Genomic DNA, 26,893 nt, shown 5'->3' with positions numbered 1-26,893 from the left:
GAATTTAACCTTCATTGATTACTTCCGATGGCTGTGAAATTGGTAGTGTGAGCCGTCTTCAACACTGGAATACATCATAGATAGGGCCCCATCGTCACAGACGTGAAGATCACCTATTAGGTGCCAACTCGAAGGATCTGCACCAGGCCTCTACGGAAGACACACGCCATTATTACCATAATCACATTATACTCATGGAAAATATAACTGTCAAGCCTGACACATGTTAAAATGACGAGGCGTTATTCTTTCTGTTGGGAATGTCCTGATTTCGAGCACCTCGTGTATTTAGCAAATCGTCTCACCGCAAGCAATATCGCGTATCTAACAATGCTCGCCATATCCATTAATTTCTTAAGACTTGTCACGCGTCCCAGACATATATGCATATGCAGACTATCAGAAATGAAATTGGTCATGGCGTGGGTTACTGTAGTCACGTCCTAGTTCATGAATCATGGGCAACGGCTGAGTGGAATAGTAAGTGGTCCTGAGGGTAGAGATATCAGTTGCTGTGGAGTGGGAGTGATCATCTCGGACATATTCTAAGTCATGGCCTTCCTTGTGCTCAGAGGGCTAGGACTACAGAATCCACCAGTGGTTCCTAACCCGATACAGGTGAGATCCTCACTTGGACTATGTGTAAGCGGAGGTAGCATCCTGTTCACGAAATTTTCATCGAACACGCTCAGAACGTTTCAAGCAAGCCTCGGGCCTATGGAAGTAACGGAATCCCACTCCCACTTGACAGGCGAGGGATTCCGTGGAATCAACTTGACGAACGAAATGGAATTCGATGGGGAGCATTCATTACTAATGGGGCTTATGGAAGAAGGAAAGTAGAACTGGCTGAGACAGCATGTATGTACTAGGAGTAAATGATATTTGGGTAAGGGGAGATAATGAGGAAGAGATAATAAAGTGTATTTGACGGGTGTTAAAAAGGGAAGGTCAAAGTGTGTGGTAGGGCTGTTCATCAGGAATACTGTTGCACGCAACATTGTTTCTGTTATTCACTTAAATGAGCGAAGGATGTGGGTAGATTCGGCAGTTGGAGGAATTAGGACGAGAATTGTCTCAGTGTATTCACCATGACTGTGAGGTGCAGATGAGGATGTTGACAAGTTTTACGATGCAATGAGTGACATCGTAGTCAGGATCAAGGAAATGATAGTGCTAATGGGCGATTTCAATGCGAGAGTTGGAAATATAACTGAAGGATACGAAAGGGTGATTTGTAAATGAGAGAAGATATGGAAACTAATAGGAACGGGAAGCGCTTGCTGGACTTCTGTGCTGGTATGCGTAGAGCAGTTACGAATATATTCTTCAAGCATAGGGCTATTCACCGATACACACAGCAGGATAGGAGCACCAGATCCATAAATACACTGACTGACAGAGCAAATGCAACACCAAGAAGGAGTGGTCAGAACTTTATGCCAATTGCAGGGTAGACTAACGTCACTGAGGTATGCTCATGATGTGAAATGCGCCGCTGTGCTGCGCACGTAGCGAACGATAAATGGGACACGGCGTTGGCGAATGGCCCACTTCGTACCGTGATTTCTCAGCCGACAGTCATTGTAGATCGTGTTGTCGTGTGCCGCAGGACACGTGTATAGCTAAGAATGCCAGGCCGCCGTCAACGGAGGCATTTCCAGCAGACAGACGACTTTACGAGGGGTATGGTGATCGGGCTGAGAAGGCCAGGTTGGTCGCTTCGTCAAATCGCAGCCGATACCCATAGGGATGTGTCCACGGTGCAGCGCCTGTGGCGAAGATGGTTGGCGCAGGGACATGTGGCACGTGCGAGGGGTCCAGGCGCAGCCCGAGTGACGTCAGCACGCGAGGATCGGCGCATCCGCCGCCAAGCGGTGGCAGCCCCGCACGCCACGTCAACCGCCATTCTTCAGCATGTGCAAGACACCCTGGCTGTTCCAATATCGACCAGAACAATTTCCCGTCGATTGGTTGAAGGAGGCCTGCACTCCCGGCGTCCGCTCAGAAGACTACCATTGACTCCACAGCATAGACGTGCACGCCTGGCATGGTGCCGGGCTAGAGCGACTTGGATGAAGGAATGGCGGAACGTCGTGTTCTCCGATGAGTCACGCTTCTGTTCTGTCAGTGATAGTCACCGCAGACGAGTGTGGCGTCGGCGTGGAGAAAGATCAAATCCGGCAGTAACTGTGGAGCGCCCTACCGCTAGACAACGCGGCATCATGGTTCGGGGCGCTATTGCGTATGATTCCACGTCACCTCTAGTGCGTATTCAAGGCACGTTAAATGCCCACCGCTACGTGCAGCATGTGCTGCGGCCGGTGGCACTCCCGTACCTTCAGGGGCTGCCCAATGCTCTGTTTCAGCAGGATAATGCCCGCCCACACACTGCTCGCATCTCCCAACAGGCTCTACGAGGTGTACAGATGCTTCCGTGGCCAGCGTACTCTCCGGATCTCTCACCAATCGAACACGTGTGGGATCTCATTGGACGCCGTTTGCAAACTCTGCCCCAGCCTCGTACGGACGACCAACTGTGGCAAATGGTTGACAGAGAATGGAGAACCATCCCTCAGGACACCATCCGCACTCTTATTGACTCTGTACCTCGACGTGTTTCTGCGTGCATCGCCGCTCGCGGTGGTCCTACATCCTACTGAGTCGATGCCGTGCGCATTATGTAACCTTCATATCGGTTTGAAATAAACATCAATTATTCGTCCGTGCCGTCTCTGTTTTTTTCCCAACTTTCATCCCTTTCGAACCACTCCTTCTTGGTGTTGCATTTGCTCTGTCAGTCAGTGTAACTATATCATAACCGACTATAAATTCAGCAAATATATTAGGAATGCACGAGTTTACCGGGGATTTTTCGATGATACAGATCACTATCTGATCTGCAGTGAACTCTATATCAAGGCCTAGAACAGAGAAAGTGAAATTTGTTTGCATGCAGATAAGGGTAAATGGGTGGCATATAGAGATAATGTAGTAGAAACAGCATGGGAATGTCTAGGAATAACTGTGTGTAACCATGGGGAAAACGCGGAAATCTTGGTGATATGAACAAATGAGAGCAGCTTGAAAACGTAAAAAGGAGGCGTATCAGAAATGGATCCAATCAAGGACTAATTTAGACAGGGAATTGTACGTACATGTACGAAACAGCGCGAAACAAATAACTGTAGGATCCAAGAAGTCACGGGAAGATTTCGGTAAAAACCTGGAAAGGCTAGATCATGCGACTGGGAAACTTTTCTGGACACCAATACGCAAACTTAGAAATGGCGGGGAAAAAATGAATAGTGTTTTGGGTAAGTCAGTTGGGTAGATCTAGGGTATCACTGGACAGGTGGAAGGATTATTAAAAATTTTCGTCAACGTGCAAGAAAATCTTTCTGGTGATGTCGCTAACAACCGAGCTGATAGAGTGAAGGATAATGATTTTGGTGAAATTACGCTTGAGTGAGTGGAAAGGATGGTAAATAAACTCCATTTTCATAAAGCTGCAGGAATAGATGAATTAAGACCTGAAATTTTGAATTTTTGTGGGAAGGAAGGGGTAAAACGGCTTCATAGTGCAATAAGATTAGCATAGAATGTTAATAAAGGTACCTTATGAATGGATGAAAGCAGTAATTGCACCAGTCTATAAGCAATGGAACATGAAGGATTGCAACAACCATCGAGGTATTCCATCGATGAGTTTATATCAGGCAAGGTGGACACTGGCATTTTGGAAGGGAGGTTGCGAGCAATGGTTGAGAGTAAGTCGGATGAAAACCAGTGTGGTTTCAGACCTCGGAGGAGCTGCCAGGACAAGATTTTCATTATGCGCCAGGTATTTGAAAAATGCTAGGGGAGAAATAGACAGTTATGTTTATGTTTCGTAGATCTAGAGAAGGCATATGACAGAGTACTGAGAGAAGAGTTGTTCGCCGTACTGGGGGACTATGGGATTAAGGGTAGATTGTTGAAATCACTCAAAGGCATTTATGTTGACAATATGGCTGCTGTGAGAATTGATGACAGGATGAGTTCTTGATTTAAGGTACTTACAGGGGTTAGACAAGGCTGTAATCCTTCACCTCTGTTATTCATAGTTTATATGGATCATCTGTTGAAAGGTATAAAGTGGCAGGGAGGGCAGTCTGGCCTATGCTGACGACTTGGTCTTAATGGCAGATTGTGCCGAAAGCCTGCAGTCTAATATCTTGGAACTTGAAAATAGGTGCAGTGAGTATGATGTGAAAATCAACCTTTCCAAAACTAATTTGATGTTAGTAATAAAGAAATCCAAGAGAATTGAATGTCAGATTGGGGACACAAAAATTGAACAAGTAAGTAATTTGAAGTATTTAGTATGAGTGCTCTCCCAGGTTGGTAGTACAGTGAGACTGAATCAAGATGCAGCAAAGCTAATGCAGTGAGCTCACAGTTACGATCAACACTATTCTGTAAGAAGGAAGTCAGCTCCCGGAAGAAGCCGTCTTTACCTAGGTCTGTTTCCAGACCAACTTTGCTTTACTGGGGCGAAAGCTGGGTGGACTCAGGATAGCTTATCCGTTAATTAGAAGTAAGGGGCATGAATGTAGCGAGAATGATTGCTGGTACAAACAGGTGGGAAGAATGACAGGAGGGTACTCGTAATGAGGAAACAAATGCTAAGTTGCGAATGAAATTGATGAATGAAGCTGTACGCAGAAATCGGCTTTGGTGGTGGGGTCTTGTGAGGCGAATGGAGGAGGATAGGTTACCTAGAAGAATAATGGACTCTGTTATGGAGGGTAAGAGAAGTATAGGGGGACCAAGGTGACGATAGCAATACTCGGTTTCTAACGATTTGGAGGTAAGAGGTATAGAACTGTACGAGTCCACAGAACTAGTTATAAATATAGGATTGTGGCGGCATTTAGTAAATTTATAGAAGCTTGCAGACTGAACCCTGAAAGGCATAACAGTCTATTTTTTTTGCTATCAACCTATCAACAGATAGGTCTTACGGCGACGATGGGAGAGGAAAGGCCTAGGAATGGGAAGGAAGCGGCCGTGGCCTTATTTAAGGTACAACCGCAGTAATTGCCTGGTGTGAAAATGGGAAACCACGGAAAACCATCCTCAGGGCTGCCAACAGTGGGATTCGAACCCACTATCTCCCTGATGCGAGCTCACAGCTGCGCGCCCCTAACCGCACGGCCAACTCGCCTGGTATAACGGTCTATAATGAAGATATGTATGTATGTATGTATGTATGTATGTATGTATGTATGTATGTATGTATGTATGTATGTATGTATGTATGTATGTATGTATGTATGTATGTATGTATATTCTGAAATTAAATCGTCCCATAATTATATATGTGTCTTGCGCAGTTCCTTCCAAACTAAGTATTCAGGTGAAATTCAAAATGTTGGTGAAAAATGTGTTCACTTTACCTGCATTCCAATTACTGCATAAATGAAGAACAGCATGACGATGAGCAGAGCAACATAAGGCAGTGCTTGAAATGATTTGATGAACGTCCAAAGTAATGTCCGGATACCTTCCCCTCTACTCAGCAGTTTCACCAATCTCATCACACGGAACAGACGAAAGAAATTGATGGATATCATTCCAGACCCTGGCTAAAGGAAAAGAAAATTGTATATTACTACAAGTGCTAAAACACATATTGCCACAACTTATGTACAATAGGTTTGTAATAAAGGCAACATCTATTAAAGTGTTGAAATATAGGAAATATAAGAAAATCAAATCTGCTGAATAAGATTTAAAGGAAATAGAGTAACAGCAGAAAGTAACAATTATTTGAGAATTAAATACATAAAGAAAGTCAAAATCACTGTAGATACATTTCTTTATTTATTATATAATTTTGTTTACTAACTTTGATTAAAATATTATAATAGCAATGAAAATTTGATTTTAATTATTTCTTTGTCGTACAAATGTACTGTACCTAATGTTAAAATATTATGAAATTTATCAATATTAAATTCATTCCACACAAATTCCATTAAAAGGAAAGATGGAAGAAGTGGCAGTTAGGGGACATCGACTTGCACATCCATAAATACATGCATCAAATGCACACAAAAAAGTATACAGGTAAGTAAATCAGCACAAGGAAAAAATACAATAGAGGTTAGGTATACTGACTATATGTATTTCATGCAAAAAATACTTCAACACTACGACTACAAAAAGCAACCAACTGATCTAGAACTCAAGCAAATCACAACATTTCATACTCACATCGATAGAATTTAAATACATTAATTACTGTAAGATACAAAAGAATCAACAGATTTCATTTATGCGATACGAAGTGAAGCAAGATCAGCACATAATACACAGATGTTTACAATGCAATGAATGCTCATACAATCCTACACTGGGGAAAATTACAGACATAGATATCTACTTGAATATCACACACTTCACGTTTATACACATATTTTATTCCGGTAACAGCCTTTTCAGTATTATATAAATCAGAAATTTACGTCCATCTCTATACAGCTTAATCAGTTGTTCCCAGATCATTTTATTTAATAAGACAAAGAGGCCTTTATCTTTCCGTAAGATTCACAATGACTATCCGCCTACGAAATATTAATACTGTACAACGTTATGTCATAAATTGAAAATTAATTTCATATTTTAATGTGAAGCATGTTAGAGTCTGGAAATCTATGCTGCAGAGCAAGTTTCCACAAAACTTATATATGAAGGTGCATGTGGTAACTATAGTCACTCAAACATTACTTACCTTCACTTTCACTTAATGGAATCTCACAAATTTTGTGCTCATTTTGTAATATGTACATTGTTTTCCCTTCTTATAGACTTCAGTAATTTCCTTTCAGGAACCACAAGATTTCATTTCTGGGTAGCATTATCATATTTTTAACTTTTCCAGATTGATGCACGTTCAAAATAGAAATGATTGTTCTCAGAAAAGCATCTAAGTAATTTTAGTTATTTCCTCGTTCTGGTATAAAGGACGCGTTGGTCACATTGTCCCGTGTAATTAATCTGTGTTTGAAATCTGCCTGGTAATTTTCATGGTGTACCAGAGTATCAGGACTTGATTGTTTTTATGTTGTGTCATGCATCATCTAATATCTTGCAATGAGCGGTAAATAACCTACAGAAAACTAATTTTGTCCAGCAAGTCGTTTCTTTATACATATTTTAGTCTAGGGTTGCCTTACGTTACGGATTTCATGGATGATCTGCAATCATATGGTGTGTGTAAAAATTCCGGTCCATGAAGACAAAATTCCACGATATTTGCTAGTTCTGAAGTCATCTACGGATATTATAAACTTCCGCCATCATCGCCAGGACATTATCTCATCATCATACAAACGTTGACTACAGCAATCAGTGATAATGTCGATTTCATGGACAGCCATCTCTAGTACAATACACTTGTCAATACCCAATCGATACTTACAATCTTTCATCATTTCCATTTCCTTGTATACCATGTTCCTTTCCTTCCCAACACTGTACTTCTTGGCAATGCTCAGCTGGAACCGTATTCCTGTCCACTTGTTTGTTGGATATACTAACGTTCAGACCGTGTTATAATTCTGCTCACGACATAGAATAAATACACCGGATTACAATAACCGAAGTTTTAGCTCTAGTGACTGTAAAGCTAAGTTGAGAAATAAATAGAGAGGCACAGATTAAAATATAGTAAAAATATTCGATGACCTTAGGCTCTTTAAATCGAGAAATTACCAGCGTTTTACCCCAGTGTGACAGTGGGCCAATCAGTTGGATTACCACACATTTGCAAGACAATGGCGGCTAGTGCAACGTTGAAGTCATCACAGCAAAGTTCCTATGAAGGAAAATGCAGAACTTTTGTCTTCACGGACCTAACTTTTTCACGCACGATAACGTACAGGACAGTTGTTCAAAATTTGCTAAACAAAATAAAATAACGTTTGGAATCCTCCTCTGATTTCCTGATAACATTCCTTCAAATACGAGTCGGCAAGTCTATTTTAATATGTTGCATTATTACACGGCTTTTGAAGAATTTCGCTGAAAACTGTTAACACATCTTACAAGGCATATATATGAGTCGAACAGTTACATTTTGCGTAGATGATCACACCGTTTATGACGATTTTGTGGTCTCTTTGAAAATTGGTGTTTGCCGCTCTTTTGGAAATGAAATAAATGAAGTTATAAGGTAGTTCATTTTATCAAAATCTAGTTATATAATAATGTGGTAACATAAAAAAATGTGCAAAGGCATACATAGGTACAAAATGTTCACACATTTTTTCCAATAATCCATTTAGCGAGATAGTAGAAGCTAAGCTTCTCAGAAAGAGATATATGTCCGGGACATTGTGAAGTCCCTGTTGCTTCAAGCACGTAGACTTCAATTTAGATGCGTAGTTATTTTGCTATATTATGGCACGTTATTGTTTCTGATTTAGTTTTGTACTTGACATTAAACGGCGAACACTTCGGAAAATTGTACTTATTCGAACAATGCGATTTTGTATGCCCGCACTTGGATTAAGGTGATTGTGGGACGAGTTCTGTTTAACAACTCTACAATAGTGTTACAAGATATTTCAGTTAGTGGCAAGTATTGAAACGACGTGCAAATAACTTAATTCCTTTCTCAAAAGAAGTTTGCGATGATGTGAATACGAAATGCAACTTACAAGAAGGAAAATCGATAGTACGGAAGAAGTATAAATTACATGGTACACCGGGTCCGCCCTTTACTTTTCTTTAGAGATACATCACCCAACGAACTCGTATATCATAGCCAACCCAAAAACAGTGGTACCTGATCCTCTATTGCCTTCGTACAACTATACCGTTGAGTTCATGCTCGTGAATATATATGAAATCATTAGCGCCAGTATTATTTCAATGACGTAAACTAACGGGCGCCAGGAAATGTTCTCCGCAGCTCCTACGTGTTGCTGAGTAAGGTAGCATCAGCACTTTAGTTGGCAGCACGGTGTCATATCTGTCACACTCACTCGCCGGTAGGCCAAGGTCAACAGGGTAGTTGAACAGGGAAGGCCAGACGTGTGAGCTATGGGCTGTCGAAATCGTCAGTGTGTATTACAATAAGCGAACCTTCAGATAGATTATTGGAACAGTGCAACAAGGTACAAGTGGTAATGTTTACTAAAAGAGAGAGCTTTTTTGAGGAATACGTTTTTCGCGAAGGCAATCCGTTTACAGAAATTGTAAAACTAAAATTTCAGGCGCGGTTTCCTAATTCAAAGTGTCCAATCAGGGACACCGTTCGGGATTTGATAAGTTTATTTCGTGTGACCGGCTCAGTTCACGATGTACCGGTGAAAGACAGGTCTACGCTTTTAACAGACAAGAGACGATTGATGAACTTAAAGTGAATATCATTAATTATGTGCGGTCTATTGCGCAAGAAACTTTAGTGAAAGTCTTCGACAATAGGTGTACACGCGTTGAAGTCTGTCTCCGATCGCAAAGACGACACTTCCACCATCTGTAATGAATTGCTGAGGTGAGTACAAAGTTAACTGTATGTTGCTTGTGTGCTTTGGTTTGATACAAGCAGCAGCAGCCGTGCTGCCAACTTAAATGCAGATACGACCTCGTAAATAGCACGTAGGCGCTGCGAATTATATTTCCTGGCGCCCTGTATAATTAATGTTTAAAACAATCACAGCTGCAAATTAACTACCTTACGCTATGACAGGAAGGGTATATAACGACTACGGACATATTCCATACATGACAGTCATACGCCAAGGGGTCTCCGTAGCTAAACGTGGCCGTTGCAGAGCCAAGCTGCAGGGAAAAGGTTGAATTACCAGGCTGGTAAACTTTCATTTTTGCTTTATGCCGTTTACAGTGGATGTGATACGGCTACTTACTTACTTTTTCGAAATGGTGAATTTAAACGTTATAGACATGATATAGGCTTTTGGGCTTATGCCGTGTCAAGAAAATAAGGTGCACGCCACGGGTCTCCGTAGCTAAACGTGGCCGTTGCATAGCCAAGAATTTCATTTCATTCACCTTATTTCACCTTATGACATTGTCATGTCTATAAGTACGGGCCGCGAAAGCATCAATGGCAAAATTTAAACGTTGACCACCTCGATTTATACAGATTTCAGCACGAAGTTGTAAATCTATTTTTGCTCGTTGTAACACGTGAGGTGTAAGCTTGGATGCCTCGGTGAACAGTTGTCGAAGGTGACCAGGATTTTCAGGCTTCTGTGCATACAGTACCTGCTTCAAGTGAACCCCAGGAGGAAGTCAGATGGCGTATGATCGGGTGATCTGATGGGCCAGTTAACGGGTCCTACACTTCCTATCCATTTATTCGGTTATGAAGCATGAAGATGGTTCCGGACGACTACTGATCCGTGGGACTCCATCCTGTTCAAACCGCACTGGTAATCTGCAGAGCAGTAGTGCGCTCTCCAGCAACTGTGGGGGTTCATTTTGAGGAAAATGAAAGTAGCGTGCTCCCGTCAGATGGCCGTCGAAAAAATATTGCCCACTTAGGTAGACGACCAAGTTCCCACCTCAGACATTTGCTCCCACTCAGCTTGAAATGCGACCTATCTTACCCAATGGGGATTCTCCGCGCTCCAGTAGGACATATTGTGCCGAATCACAGTGACATTGTCATGAAATCATTAGTAATTTGAAAACAGGGCACTTCCAAGTGTCCCAGTTGACCGCAATCGTCGATCAAGGTTTCGGAACTTAATGGCACTTGGTACCTGGAAACCGCTCGTGATACAGGCGTTACGAATACGTTATGCCTTGTTTCCCCACAAATTAGCACCATATCAATGTACTTGTCTTTGGAATACATCGTGAGGGAGTGGATAAGTGCTGTGATGTGATCTGCAATGGTGGATAAACATAGTGTATCCGTTACAATGGAGCACGATACGTCGTTAAAAACTGCATGTGGTTGAATTCGAACCACTACACTACCGGAACTCAAATACCAGAGGCGACCGGCTACAAATGCAATATACATGGTATCCGTTAGTAGTGTATTTCTGAATTACAGCCCTTCCACCCCAAAAGTTAATATCCGTGCCAGAGTTTACAGTCATGCTTTACGCCGTTCATTTAAATTTCTACCGTTACAAATCAGGCGTAACCAATGAATTCGATCGAACTACAGGTACACGTGTTATTTCAGGAAGCAATACATCTCATGTTTGTACAATGGTCCGTAGGATTGGGTGCAGAAATTGTGCATAGTCGTTTTTCCTTTGGTACTTCCATGACGCGAACGGACCATCCGATATACGGGGTGTCCCAAAACAGACACGATAATTTCGTCCTTGTATTCTACATGGAAAAGCTCAAAAGTCTAAAAAACAAAATTATTTAGGATGGATATTGGTCGAATTATTGTGCGTCGAAGTTCCAATTTGAAAACTAAATCTTAAAATTGTGAACAGACAAGTGCTAAATGGAAAAACAATCATTTTGGTTCATAGTAGGTCCTGAAAATCTTTCCAAATATTTTCAGAAAACTGCCATATTTTACTGTTGAAAATTAGGCATTTTGATCTAAAGTTTTTGTTCAACTACCTTTCAATCCAATGAAAATTAACCGTAAAAGCCACTTTTCAGGAACAGAAGTCAGAGTCCCTGACGGTGGAGAGATACGGCGTATTGTTGTTGTTTCAGTCATCAGTCCTTAGACTGGTTTGATGCAGCCTCCCATGCCACCCTATCCTGTGCTAACCTTCTAAATTCTACGTAACTACAGTATTGTCCAAAAGTTAAACATAATCACTAAACGAGGCCATACCGCCTGATAGGAATATCAGACGGATTGCTGAATAAACGGAAGCTGAATCACACACCATACGTCACACAACTTATAAAAAAAATACAGTATGAGAAAGGTTCTGATAGCTAATGTACACCTTTGACAACAACTAACAAAACTTGGCAATGTCTTCCACAACAAAATATGCTGTTAATAGGGTGTATTGTTACCCCTAACGTCCACACATGCTTCGCAGCGACGTGACATGCTCTCTATCAGATGGTCCAAGAGCTCTTGTGGTAGTCGATTCCATTCCTCCGAAAGGGCAATGCGAAGGTCTTGGAGGGCATTTGGTGGAGGCTGACGGGATGCCGTTCGCCTCCCCAATCTATCCCAGGCATGTTCTATAGAATTTAGATCCGAAGACCTCGCTGGCCAGTCCACGCGATGAATGTCTTCCCCAGCCAGAAATTCATCCACCAGAGCAGCGCGGTGCGGTCGGGCATTACCGTCAAATAAGAGGAAGTCTGGACCAACCGCACCTCCGAAGAGTCGAGCATGTGCTCTCAGTACCTCATCCCTGTACCTCCGAGCACTAACAGTGTTCCTCGGACCACCCATGAAGATGTGCAGGTCCTTAGCCATTCAACATGATGCCGCCGCCCACACCATGACGCCACCACCACCATACTGGTCCCCTTCCACGATGTTCCTGTGGTTGCATTGGCTACCCGGTTCTCTCCAGATTAATGTGCGACGGAAATCGTTGTGCAAACTGAAGCCGGATTCATCTGTGAAGAGAACATGCCTCCATTCATTCATGGTCCAGTTTTGATTTTGACGGCTCCACAGTAAACGGGCCCGTCTCTGTGCTGGAGTGAACGGGACGCACACCACTGGACCTAGGACAAACAGCCCTGCTGCTCTGAGCCTCCGGTACACAGTTTGCCGGGAAACAGCAACCCCTGAGACGGCTGCAAGCTCCGCCGATAATTGTTTTGCAGGTGCACTCCGATTTCGTCGGGCGGTTAAGGTCAGATATCGGTCCTGCAGTGGGGTGGTTACCATTGGTCGACCTGGTACTGACCTGCGACTAACATCTCCTGTATCTCTAAATCGTCTCGAAAGCCTGGAAATAACACTTTGTGGCACATTCAAGGATACGACGACTTCGGTCTGTGTCTGGCCTGCTTCCAGGCGGCCGAGTATTCTACCCTGGAGAACGGGGTCAAAAGGGCGTCGTTGTGCCATTATGTCGTCACTATCACTACGAGGCTATACTCAACACACTATAACAGGGTAAATACGACTGAGGGAATATGGGGCGCAGGCACTGGCTGTGTTTACCTAGAGGGTACGCCGCTAGTCAATGCAGGGAACACTCCTTTCCTATACAGCGTGAACACGTAAGGTTGGTAGGTGCATATGTCGTGCGATTTGCGGTCTATTTCCTGTTGCCCTGCTTACTCATAACTAATGCTTAACTTTTGGACACTAGTGTACTACATCGCACATCTCTTCTAATCTGCCTGTCATATTCATACCTTGGTCTATCTCTACCGATCTTACCGCCTACACTTCCCTCAAAAACCAACTGCACAAGTCCTGGGTGTCTTAAGATGTGTCCTATCATTCTATCTCTTCTTTTGGTCAAATTTAGCCAAATCGATATCCTCTCACCAATTCGATTCAGTATCTCCTCATTCGGGATTCGATCTATCCACCTCGCCTTCATCATTCTTCTATAACACCACACTTCAAAAGCTTCTACCCTCTTTCTTTCTGAGCTAGTTATCGTCCATGTTTCACTTCCATACAGTGCCACACTCCAGACGAAAGTCGACAAAAGCACATTTCTAATGCCTATATCAATGTTCGAAGTGAGAAAATTTCTTCTCCTAACGAAGGCTTTCCTTGCTCATACTAGTCTGAATTTTATATCCTCCTTACTTTTGCCATCGCTAGTTATCTTACTACCAAATTAACAATACTCATCTACTTCCTCTAAGACTTCATTTCCTAATCCAATGTTTCCAGCATCACCTGACTTATTTATTTTCATCTTTAACTCCTTACCCAAGACTCTGTTCATACCATTCAGCAATTTCTCCAGATCTCCTGCAGTCTTCGATAAAATACCAATATCATCAGCAAATCTCAGGGTTTTGACTTAATCTCCTTGGGTCGTGATTCCGTTCCCACATTCGTATTTATTGCTTTACTGCTAGCTCTATACGAACATTCAAAGTGGGGGTTGGGTGGGGACAAGCTTCAACTCTGCCTCACTCCTTTGTGGATTGCTGCTACTTTTTCAAAGCCCTCGATTCTTATCACTGCAGACTGATTTTTATACAGATTGTAGATCATTTTTCGTTCTGGGTATCTTATCCCGATCACCTTCAGAATCTCAAATAGCTTTGTTCAATCATCATTATCAAATGTCTTTTCTAGATCTACGAACGCCATGCACGTGGGCTTGTCCTTCTTTATTCGATCCTCTAAGATCAGATGTAAAGTCAGGATTGCTTCACGTGTTCCTATATTTCTTCTGAATCCAAACTGATCTTCTCCCAACTCAGTTTAAACTTGTCTTTCCATTCTTCTGTAAATAATACTTATTAGAATTTTGCAGGCATGAGATACTAAACTAATGGTGCGGTAGTTTTCACACTTGTCAGCACCGCCCTTCTTGGGAATAGGTATAACGACATTCTTCCGAATTCGAATGGCACTTCTCCTGTCTCATATACAGTATCATACACACTAAACGGAATAATCTGGCCATGCTAGTTTCTCCCAAGCCAGTCAGGAGGGAATGCTATCAATTCCAAATGCCTTGTTCCTATTTAGGTCTCTTAAAGCTTTGTCGAATTCTGACCTCTAAACTTGGTCTCCCATTTCATCAGCATCAACAGCCTCTTCTTGTTCCAGAGCCATATCATCTACGTCATTACCTTGATACAACTGTTGGATACGTACCTGCCAGATTTCTGCCCTGTCTTCTTTCCCTAGAAGTGATTTCCCATCTGCGCTCTTAATATTCATACACCTAGATTTCCTTTCTCCAAAGGTTTCCTTGATTTTCCTGTATGCAGCATCTACCTTTCCTACGGCCATACTATACAGTGAAATAAAACGCAAATTGTTTTGATGGACTCCATATCTATATGTGACTGGGAGGCATGACCAATCTTAGTTAAAATAATGGACAGGAAGAGTACTGTAACATACGAGGTATTGCTTCTTAGGCGACGATATTTTCAATAAGGTTTATGTCCGAAGACCTGGACGGGTCACTGTAAGAGCGTGGTGTCTTAGAGTGCTTCCCTGGAGATGCCGGTAAGTGAAGGCGGGCACTGTTCCGCTGAAACATCCTATTTAAAATGGTCGCTCTCTATTTGACCAGCACTGAGTTGTCACGCTATCCACATACTGTTGAGCAATCGTTGTGTCCTCAACAATCACTAATGGTGATTTTAGGTGAAAGCCAATTGCTCTCCAGACTGTAACACATGAGGCACACGTCGGACCATCACTGTGGCCAAGACAAAAGCACGATTCATCATTGGATAAGTCACTGTATCATCCATCGGCCCAGCGTAATCTAGCAGGACACCACGAGAAACTCACATGTCGATATTGTGGGATTGGTGGAAAATTTACTGATCGTATAAACAATCCTGACTTCCTGAAGCCCCCATTCCTTTGTAGTTACGGTCACCACCTTTTGGTAGGTCAAAAGAGGGACACATTGAATATGAAATACCTCCCCTCCCCTAATTGTTACATACATACACACACACACACACACACACACACACACACACACCATATTCATCTCAATTATAGATCTTAATAACAACATACATTTTACTCTAAAAGAATGCCCCATATTTCCCTTTAAAGAAGAAAAAGTAAAACAAAACCACACGTAAGGACAGCCAACCCGTAGAGTACATTCATTGAGGATTGAACTAAGTTAAATGACATATGTATATATGTCTATGGTAATATACTGTATAACATTAATAACTGTGATTTCACCGCTGCCAACGTAACTTACAATAATTGGTGGAAAATCCAAAGACATTGAACACATTAGCAGGCCATTCCATTCTAAAAAAGGAATCGAATCACAACGAGATACGTCATCTCAGCATAATTTAACTATTTAACTTCCAAATCAGAAATATATTAGAGAATACACTGAACTGATTGTTGTCAGTTGTTGTGGTTTCCGCGCAGTAGTGCTATTTCAGGATTCAACCTGCCTCTAAGCTGATGTCCTACCAAGCAGACAGACTGAATGGCTACAAATTTTCAAACATCGGTGGCACTCAATACGAATTTCTTTTGCACGATTTGTAAGATTTCGGGTAATTTGACGCCCCGAAATACAAGTTGTCCCCCTTGGGTGTAATTCGGGGCGCTGAAATTTTTCTGCAAATTCAAGATGTCCCACCCAAATCGGGATATGTGGCAACCCTACTCGTGGTCTTCTATTTTCGGTTGTTTATTTATTCAAGTGGATTAAAGAATGTATGAGGGTAGTTTTAAGTCGGATTGTGACTAAATGAAAGTAAAGAGTTATATTATGGGACAAAAGGTATTGTGAGTTTCTTAGCATAAGTTTCTTCAGCATAAGTACACTGAATTGAACACAAAGATTCGCTGGTAGATTGCTTAACATCAAGGATTATTCTTTCTCAGCAGTATAAAACTGCTGTGTACAGCATATACCAATGTACGAAGCTAACGTCGTGTTAAATATTATACTGGATACGCTGAAGATGCTTCCTTCATCTGATGTAAGTTAGACTACGTTATCTCAAAGTATTGCAACTCCTGATCAGAGGCCTGGGATTGAGAGAAGAGTGGAATCGATTTCCTTCATCTTCCGACCTCGAGATGGCGCTCCATGGCCAGCCTATTTCAACTCCTGAACATACTGGTATGGCTTGTAGCTCTCGTAATTCTTGCTCTAGCGAGAGTTTATCAGACAAATCTCACACACACTTGTTAATTACACGGGGATTTTAAACACGCAGTTCCAGGTTTTTAAATAAAACTTCAGCAACAATTCTCCTTATAAAACGGGCAGAATTTTGAACTCATTGGGTTTTTTAATATTTTCCTTCTTGTGTACAGAATAGGAACTTATGGTCATAAGTAATGGAATTACATAACACGAACTTTATAGATTAAGCATCAGCAGCCTGATTACAATCAGAATTACTGTCTCCTCAGGCAATGTAACTAAGTAGTGTTTTGCCACTGACTTAAGTTCTTCAAGAGTTTTTTTTGACTTACCTTTCACATTTTATTTGTTATAGTATCACACTGATTATAGGAATTTATGTCGTTAAAACTGACCTTAGTAAAGTTACGAATTAGGGTTAAATATTAAACCAAGTTTGAATCAGAAGAGAAAAATTGTTCCAATCTAACATCCTTAGGATAAGAGATATGCATTTTATTTATAATTGGAATATTACATCTAGGAAATATAAATTCGCCTTGTTGTTTATAAACAATTAAGTCAAATTCTATTCTCTACATGTATTCAAATATAGAATATCATGAATATCGGTACTTGTCTTAGAACTAAATTCCTCACTTTTAATTTTAAACTACAGCAGTCAGTTGCTGGCTTAGCACAGAAAGTATTGCCTAGAAGTTATTTATCGAACACAAGCTAAAATCTCTAAGGTTTTCACGGAATCCGACAGATAGGGACAATACATTTTGAAGCTAGCCACTAATCGATTTAGTTATTACGTCTGTCGTCTGTGAAGATCATTCTGAATAATGCTCATTGTACACTATTAGGCCTATTGAAGGAAAACATTTTTCTATAACCTAAAAGTGGTCTTCAGCTCATTCAAATGAGCATTTTATACCGTTTATCTCAGAGTCACTTCCGTCTCCAAGAAGTTTCCGCAACAGAATGCAAGTTTACATCGTTATATTGCTAGACAATGCCAAAACAAACATTTCGGTTTCGTTCAATTGTAGTCTCAACAACTGCTGTGTACACTTTGATTACTGACAAGACGATCATTCATTAGGATTAACACACTATTCTAAACAAATGAAGACCCATCTCTTCTGCTGAATTACTGAGAGTGTTGATGCGAGGTAAATAAATTCTATGGATTTTGAATGGATGTTATATAGTTAAACAAGGCATTTCTCAGTTCGTAAGAATATGTGACCCTCGCAGAAAGTGTAATCATTACAGCTCCAAGACAAATAGGAAACAACGTGGATGTAGCTCAGTACGCAGAACATAATCAAATATCCCACCAGTTTATATGAGTGATAGAACATACAGTAACATTGAAAAGGTGATGTTTTACGAGAATTAGTAAAAGAACTGCGATATGAAAGTGAATATTTGTTTGGAGAATATTCCAGGAAAATATTCGCTACTATTTACACTAGAGCACTGCTGATAACTCACAAATTGACGGATACTAGTAAACTGCGAAATAAGATAATTAAATTTTGTTTGTTGTGGGTACTCAGCTTTTGTGCAAATAATGTTTCTTCTTTTTCTTCCGCTAAGATGCATGCAAGTTAACGAAATATTTCCATAGTACGTCTTATAGGTGAACAACGCAGAGCTTAGGAAGTTTTAGTTCGACTGTTAATGTTATGGTTAACCTGAAATCTCGATAGTTATTTGTATTTGGGAAAGCACCTTGCCACTAAAGGGTCTTCGAAATATAGGCACAGTAACACACTCGTACTTTCTTCAAATAAGCCACAAATTGCACTTACGTGAGCAAAATTATGTACTTTAGCTATTTCAAATGTTGGAATTAAATTTACTTGAAAGCCATTACAATAAAGTACAAAGTAATACTGCATATCCAAGCACATGCATTATACTGGCAAATATAAATCTCTCCGTACTATTTGTGAAGTATACATTATTATAATTACGATTGACTGACTATTCAATTAATGTTTGAGGGCACAATGTGTTCTGAGTCATGGCATATGTTGAGCATACAAATAAAGAAAAGATACCAGTAATCAAGAAAAAGGGAATTTTTGATTGTATGAAATATAACATATCGATGGCTTACTTCTAAAAATCTCGTATGTCCCAACGCTCTCCCTATCCATTATATTCCTTAAGACTTGTCACGCCTCCCACCCACATGTGGATATGCAAGCCCATTAGAATAATTTTCGTTGTGTTCATTTTCCTATGGATGTGTGTAAAGGAAAATGAACCTTAACAGTTCAACTTGAGCAAGCAACCAGTGTAGACGTGTGGAGTGGTGAGTGCGGAGAGACATGGTGGGTATTGAGCAATACCGGGCGGCGATTGGAAGCTGGAAGCGAAGGCTGAAGAAGACGTTGGGGTGGCCGGTGAGCAAGGGAGTGCAGGGGAAGTTGGGCGAGGTGCTACTGGTAGCGGCGGTGATAACAATGCTACTAGTTATTTTGGGGTGTGGAGTTGATCCCAGGCCCAAATATGAACTGGGAGGACTGGGATAAGGTTAAGAACTTGATAGGATAAGCTGTTAAATAATACGCCGGAGTCGAGCAGGTAAAGGAAATGAGAAAGGACCAAGCTAAGGGATTCGAAATTATGAAGGTATAGTTCCAAGAGAAATGGGGTGACACGGTTAAAGGTAGGAAGTAATGAGATTGCAACTGGAGTGTCAAGGGAGAAAGTTAAAAACCGGGAAAAGGAGGTGGTATTTTTGAAGAAGGAGATGGACAACATTAGCCAAGAAAGGGTGAAGAAATGTATATTCATACATGGGTTGCAGGAAGAAAGGAGTGAGAAGAAAGTGAACGTTATATACAAAGCGGTGGACGTCGTCCAAAATAAAATGAAAATCAATTTCAGTGAAGCGGACATTGATGATGTTGAAAGGGTAGGAAAAGTGAAAGGACGGAGACCAATTAAAGCGAAGTTAATATCAACTCTGATGGCGGACATAGTGCTAAGAAACGCAAGGAACTTGCAAGGTGAAATAATCTGGGTCGAGAGAGACTTGGAAAGAGAAGGGAGCAAGAACTTAAAAATTCTGAAGAAATATCCAGGGAAACATCCAGGGTCATAGGGCATATATAAAGGATCAAAAGCTGGTGGTATCTAATGGTGTTTGGTGGCGTGTCTGGTCTGTGGCAAAATTGAAAGTCATGGAGGAGGAGCTGAAGCGGGAAGAGGACCTAACAACACGGCAAAATGGCAGGCAGGAGGCAGTCCAAGAGGAAGGGGAAACGTGGTAAGGATTAATGAAAGTTCGAGTCAAGAGAACAGTTCAGAGCAGTGCAGTGAGAGTGCAAATATGAGACCGCAGGTACAGGAAGTGCTGTTAGATAATGTTCCTAAAGGAAAAACAGATTCAGTGATTGATGATTTGAGGGAGGAAAAGAAAGGACGAGATACGATGATGAAAGGGAGAAGCAGGAGCCTTAAGGACCTGTGGGGTAAAAATTAAAGATATAGAATACAAGGAAAGGAAAGATAGTAATAAAATGTCAAAGTACGATGGAGTGGAGGTAGAAGGAGAGAGAGAGAGATAGTGACGAGAAGCAAGAACAAAGATGGAAATGGAGAAGGCAGGGAGTAAACGCTGTAACTAGACTGGAAGGTAGGCTTGGTAATATTGATTATTTATTGGGCAAAATAGGTAATATAAAAGTGAAAAATGAAATAGAAAGTCTTGACATTGTAGCACTCTTGGAAATATGGCTAGAGGTAGGCAAGGAGATAACTTCGGGAGGGGGTATTTACTGTTAGGCACACGTCAAGAAAAAAATTGAAAAATAAGGGGCGTTTGCTAGTTAAAGAAGAGATCAATGAATTAATAGAGGACATTGAGAGCGACCTGGAAGAAGTTATGTGGGTAAGATTTAACATGGGTAGGGAGAAAGGGAGAGAAAAATATGTTTGCTTGGCTTTTGCCTATTGTCAGCCAAAAGGGATCCCTATATGCAAACGATAAGTTTTTGAGGAATTACTAGTAGAAACCAGTATCATTAGAGGGAAGTATGAGTAGGACGGAATATTATTACCTGGGGATTGGAATGACAGAATAGGTGAGCGAAGTCCAATGTACAGTAAGGAAGACGAGATGACAATAGGGATAACAAGAATTAATGATAAGGAAATTAATAATACGGTGGGAAACTCCTGGAATACTGAAATGCAGGAAGATTTTCGTCTTAAATGGTTGATGAGAGGGCGACAGAAAAGGTAAAATGACTTATATTACTGAACAAGGGTGGAGTGTTATTGACTTAGTAATGAGTTCGGAAGACACGTTAGAGAAAATCAAAATTATAGAGGTAGGTGATTGGGTTCAGTCGCATCATGCACCGGTATGGGCGAGAATAGTGAGAAGGAGAGAGGAATTAAAGGTGGGAGGCAGGAAAAGGTCTTCAGAGAGAGTAGCGGCTATATTAAATATAAATGGACAGAGAACTCAAAACGGGAATTAGATGACCTTACGAAAATGAGATACAATTTAGAAGTGGATTGGAAAGGGCTTTGGAGTAAAATAACATAGATAGCACACTGGAGGTAATAGAATATCCAGTAAAGAGGGTGGCACGGGCAGTTCAAGTCTTTTGCAGATTAAGGGAAGAGTATAAACTTAAAATTGATGAGAGGAAGAAGCTATGGATGAAGGAACAATTAGAGCTAATGAATAGGGAATGCGGGATGAATCAAACTGAAATAATATGGGAAAGAATAGATATAAAGGAGGGAAGAGATACGAAAAAATGAACATTGAATATGATCAGTGGTTAACATAGTTTAGCGGGTTAATAGAAGGAAGAGATGAATGGGGGTATAAGGAAAGGAGGCAAGTCATATGGAGCAATATGGAAGTAAGTATATATGAACTAGATAAGGTATTTACTAGAAGTTCGGGGGTGAGAAATGGTATTAGCAATGTATTCTGGAAATAAATAAATACAGTCAGATGGGGGAGGGAATAGTAAAATTATTTAACAGACATTTTAATGGGGGTAAAGTACCAAAAGAATGAGAATATGGGATTATTTACCATATATATATATAAGGAAAGGGAATAAAAACTTCCCTAATAACTACTGAGCAAGATCTACACAGGACTCTTGGCAAATAGGTTAAGAGATTGATCTGAAGAGAATGCTATACTATCCATATTCCAAGGAGGATTCAGGAAAGAGAGACAAACGCTAGACAACATCATGACAGTGAAGATGATAATAGATAAATACATGCGTAGGGAAAGAGGTAGTGTATTTCTAGCAGCTATTGATTTCGATAAAGCATTTGACACGGAGAGTGGAAGAGCGCTAATAGAAAAATTAGGGAGTATTGGAGTTTCTAGAAAGATGATTCTAGCAATTGAGGCGATATACCAGAATGTATATTGCTGTATGAAATTAGAGGAGAATTTAACTAGCAGACCAATAGAGTGAAAGGTTGGCTTAAAGCAAGGTTGTAAGCTTTCGCCAATATTAGTCTTATTTTTTATAAATGATATGCTGGATGGGCACGGAGAAGCAAAATGGGCGGTACCGGTAATGCACAATCTAGAGATTCCAGGATTGATATTCGCGGATGATATAATGTTAATGGCTTTAACAATAGGTGGTTTACAGAAACGTTTTATTGAGATTTCATAATACGCACAAAGTGGTCATTAAAAATTAATTGTAACAAATCGAAGGTGTTAATTTTACATAAGAGGAAGAGGACGAAACATGGAATGAAATGGATGATACAGGGGAGAGAATAGAGGACGTTGAATGGTTAGAATATCTAGGAGTGCTGCTGAATAGTGGAGGAGGATGGGATGATCACATTAAGATGGGTACATTGAGAGGGTTACAGCTCTCGCAGCGGTAAAATTTCTAGTGGATAAATACCCAGGGATAAACTACAAGGTACTGAGATTAGTATTAAAGACTTTAGTACTAAGTAGAGCTCTATATAGGGTAGAATTATGGGGACTGGAAGAAAGGGATCTTTTGAACCAAATCATACACAAATTTAGTAAGATAGCTATGAGATTACCGCAATGTACAGCTAATGTGGGTGCGTTAATAATATGCGGGGAGTATTTAGAGGTGGAATGCGTTAAAAGAGTAGTGAATTATTGGATGCGACCCAAACGAGGAAGGGGAGGTATCGTGTTTAAGGAATCATTTAAACAAGAAATGAAAGGTATGTGTGACGATAGTTGGTTGGCAAAAATTAAAACCTACGTCGAGGATCTGGGTATTGGCTATATTTGGTGAGAATGATGATGATGCTTGTTGTTTTAAGGGGCCTAACATCGAAGGTGATCGGCCCCTTGGGGATAGAAGGAGGAAAGGCGGTCTATTATGGTGGCTTATGGGTTTGTACAGAAACGAAGGATGGACTAGGAACAAAGAGAGCTCACAATGTATCCTATGTGGGGAAAAGACTGAGGACATACATTTATTAAGCTTTTGTAAAGAAACAGAGAAGTTGAGGGCATTGTTTCTAATCTCGAAACAACAGGAGTTTTGCAAGCAAAATGATGAACGAAAAATTTTAGTGTGGATTGTGAATCAGTGGAACAGTGAAGGAAACTTGAATAAGTTTTATGTGCAATCAAAAACTATGTTTAAGAAAAGTGAAAAGTATTGCATGTTAATATAGATGGTCATGGATAGCAAGAAGTAATTACGTAGACGCAAAGGTGGTCTGGAATGTAAACAGAAAAGAGGCCAGCATAAGTAGAACAGTAGTCGATTTGCACTCAGCATCTGCAATGTTTTGATAACGTCAGCTTGGAGTGGTAAGCTGTTACCTGACTAGCTGACGAGGTCAGATGAACGTGTAGAAGTAGGTCAACATAAGGTTGCTTCTTCATTCCCTCTTCTTGTCACGTAACCTAATCAGGATTAATAAAAGTTCTTATTCTTTTGTTAATCACCATGCTCCATCCAGCAGTTATCACTACTGGAGGGAGCTATTATCCCTATTAATCCAAACTCTTATTATTATCGCGAGTATCCTCGCGATTCCCTGGCAATCGCCGAATATCTGGTAATCATCAGGCTCCACCGCGCAATAATCATTGCGTGGAGGGCCCACTATCCCTATTACAGTTTGTTTAGAACTTATAACTTTTCAATAGATTTGATTTGTTCATTACTAACATCACAGGGTCAAAGATGGAGGAGAAATCTGTATAGACTCTTTGGAAATAAATATGAATATTAGTGAAAATTTACTTTAAGTACATTATACTGTAGGAGTGCGTAAATTAGCTTGCAAACAACATTCCTACAATAGGGTTTGGTAAGGTCTATTTTCCTTTACAGGTCAGCAAAGGAGAATGAACACAACGGAAATTATTCTGTTGGGCTGCATTTATGTGGCTGGGAAGGGTGACCAGTCTCAAGGACTATAATGGGTGGGAAGAGGATTGGGACATACGAGGTTTTAGAAGTAAGGCATCGATATGCTGATAAGAGTGGAGGGAAATTAGTTAATTATAAAAATAAGAGGAGGAAGGTTCACAAATCAGTTGAAAATGTTCTAAGATTGACCAGGAGCGAGAAAATGTTTTAAGTTTCTACTGTATATTCCCTTTGTATCATACATGTAATACGTTTACTTTAATTAAATTACCAAATCTTGTATACAAGGAGTGACAATGTACAAAAATAATATCCCATACTGATATTACGGACGTTAACATCATATGCCATGAATGTAAATTAATATCAGTCATTGCTTGATATCATCGAAAACGTCTATGTCTGCTTATCGCTTGATGATATTCCATGAATACTGGCTCATAATCAACACTTCACCCATAAATTTCTTTTTCACATCATTAATGACATATTCAATTATTAAATGTATTTGTGATATTTTCCAAAATGTCTCTAAGCTACGATTTAGAGCTATAAAGGTATCACATTTTTAATAATTGAAATTTTGTATCTTCCCCTCATATCCAAAGGAAAATATTTCAGTAAAAGTTAATTCTGCAATGGTTTGCATAGCTTATTTATTTCAGCTACTATGTTGTGAAGGAGAATTGTACACTGGCTGGATAGTCATAGTCAGAATTTAAATATTTAAAAAACATATGCCCTTAAGAGTTGTGAATGAAATACAAAGTACCATGATATTATATCAGAGAACTATAGTCACCTAAATCTGCAATTAAAAGTGCTCATAGACATTTTGGCAGCAATATTGCTCGTTAGATAGGAATACATCTAAGTGGGAATTCGTAACTATAAACAAATCTTGAAAGCTTATTAAGTCTACGTAATTCTACGGAAATCAGGTCTTCATTCAAATGTTTTAGGATCATTCCCAGTTTAATACTGTGTAATAAGCAGTACTTGGAAAGGGGGGTTGTGTTGGTGGAGGATCATTCTGGGTGAGTGCGCTCGGTGATGGATCAATTTATCAAAATAAGTTACATGAAGCATACTTTGTACAATGTATTCATTATATGAAGAATATCTACAGCAGTGGAAGAAAAGTATTACTAATCATTCCATAGCAATTTTTATTATTTAGCAATTTAAATTACAGCGTTAAATATCATGGAAGCAGAATTTACATTTAAAATTATTAACAGGAAAGTTAGTTTGAAGCAATTTTGGTAAGGAATACGATTTCTTCATGCACTGTTTTGTGTATTCTATCTAACTGAATAAGAAAGGAAATAAAGTTATCTAATTAGGAGTAAATCATGCTGCGTTATAATGCCACTAATATGAGTCAGCATCCAGTGGTCAAATGGCATTCACTTCCGTAGAATCTAACTCTCAGCAATGCATTTCATATGCTAAATGAATAGGTCATATGTTATTGCTAATTTTTTTGTTAAAACATGTGATGAATACAAACTGTAACGCTTGCTAAATTTTCATGACACTGGAAAAATGTAGCAAGAAAGGAAAAATTGATTTTGATTGAATAAAGATAAATATTAAAATACTAATTAATCTCTCCTCTCTAGCCTACCTCACCATGCTGGTTCTGGTATATCTCCTTGTTTTTGAAACACTAAAACAAGAGACGTCTTTAGTGCGGATGAAAAATTTCGAAGCAAGTGACTAATTCCTTTTGGATCCAATCAGACGTACGGTCAAAGGAATTCTCACCATTTCTGCTACTAAATTTCGTGTTCGACTTTGCATTTTGTTGTATTGTGTGGAATGAAACTTGGATCGTTCACCACCAATTTTACAGTGACATGATGAGTACATGTCTTCAATATTTATTGGGAAAATCAGCTGTTTCCAATGAAATAAACATTAAACAGACTTTGCTGGATACTAAGCACGTGTACTTAAGGATCAGATTTAATTGTGAAGGTCATTTACAGATCATAGAAAAATATGGCCATTACTACGTAATGCAAAACAAAATGTTACATATTACCATTAAGGTTATCGTCGGTGAAGAAACCAAAACTCGTATGTCACAATGTTCTTCCTATCCATTATTATTCTTAAGAGTTGTCACCCCTGCCAGCCACACATGCACAGGCAGTCCATCAGAACAATGTTCGTTGTTTTAATTTTCCTATGCAAACTTGTAAAGAAAAATGAACCATAAGTACAGTATACTGTAGGAGTGCGTAAAAACGTCTCGCAAACACATATTCCTACAGTATTGTACAGTAAGTTTAATTTTCCTTTACACACATGCATAGGAAAACGAATACAACGACAACGTCTGATGGACTGCATATCAACCTGTGACTTGGAGGCGTTACCAGTCTTAATGCAAATAATGGATAGAAAGAGAATTTTGACATACGAGGTTTTGTTTCTTCAACGACAATATGTACTATTCCCATTGACTCAGTGTAAATAACAAGTCAAATTTTTCCTACGTATTACCATTAACTGAAACTTAAGTGACATTGTACAAGGATGAAAGAACCGTGACATATGAACCCCTTTTAGGTCGGCATGGCAGGACATCCGCTGTCCAGGCAGATGACCAGTACATATTTGAGAACAACGCGGTCAGCATGACGAAATCCTCTGCCATATTGCTTGGCTTTTATGACTGGGGACCATTTACTGTGCTGTAATCAAACATAATCGAGTGAAGAATGT

At 40.2% G+C, this 26,893-nt stretch overlaps 1 protein-coding gene across 4 annotated transcripts in view; it reads right to left on the bottom strand.

Annotated features, from left to right (window-relative positions):
- Ca-alpha1D (Ca[2+]-channel protein alpha[[1]] subunit D) overlaps positions 1-26,893 on the bottom strand; it is a 1,069,984-nt gene that overhangs the window by 123,119 nt on the left and 919,972 nt on the right. For all 4 annotated transcript variants that reach the window (XM_067140589.2, XM_067140588.2, XM_067140586.2 and 1 more), the window contains one exon: positions 5,442-5,630. In XM_067140589.2, coding sequence (XP_066996690.2) covers positions 5,442-5,630 — 189 coding nt within the window. The remainder of the gene's footprint in view (positions 1-5,441; positions 5,631-26,893) is intronic.

Source organism: Anabrus simplex, chromosome 2, assembly GCF_040414725.1.
Source record: "Anabrus simplex isolate iqAnaSimp1 chromosome 2, ASM4041472v1, whole genome shotgun sequence".
NCBI classification, from domain to species: Eukaryota; Metazoa; Arthropoda; class Insecta; order Orthoptera; family Tettigoniidae; genus Anabrus; species Anabrus simplex.
Note: the sequence above shows the minus strand (reverse complement) of the source record. Positions and strands in the feature narration are given on the sequence as shown.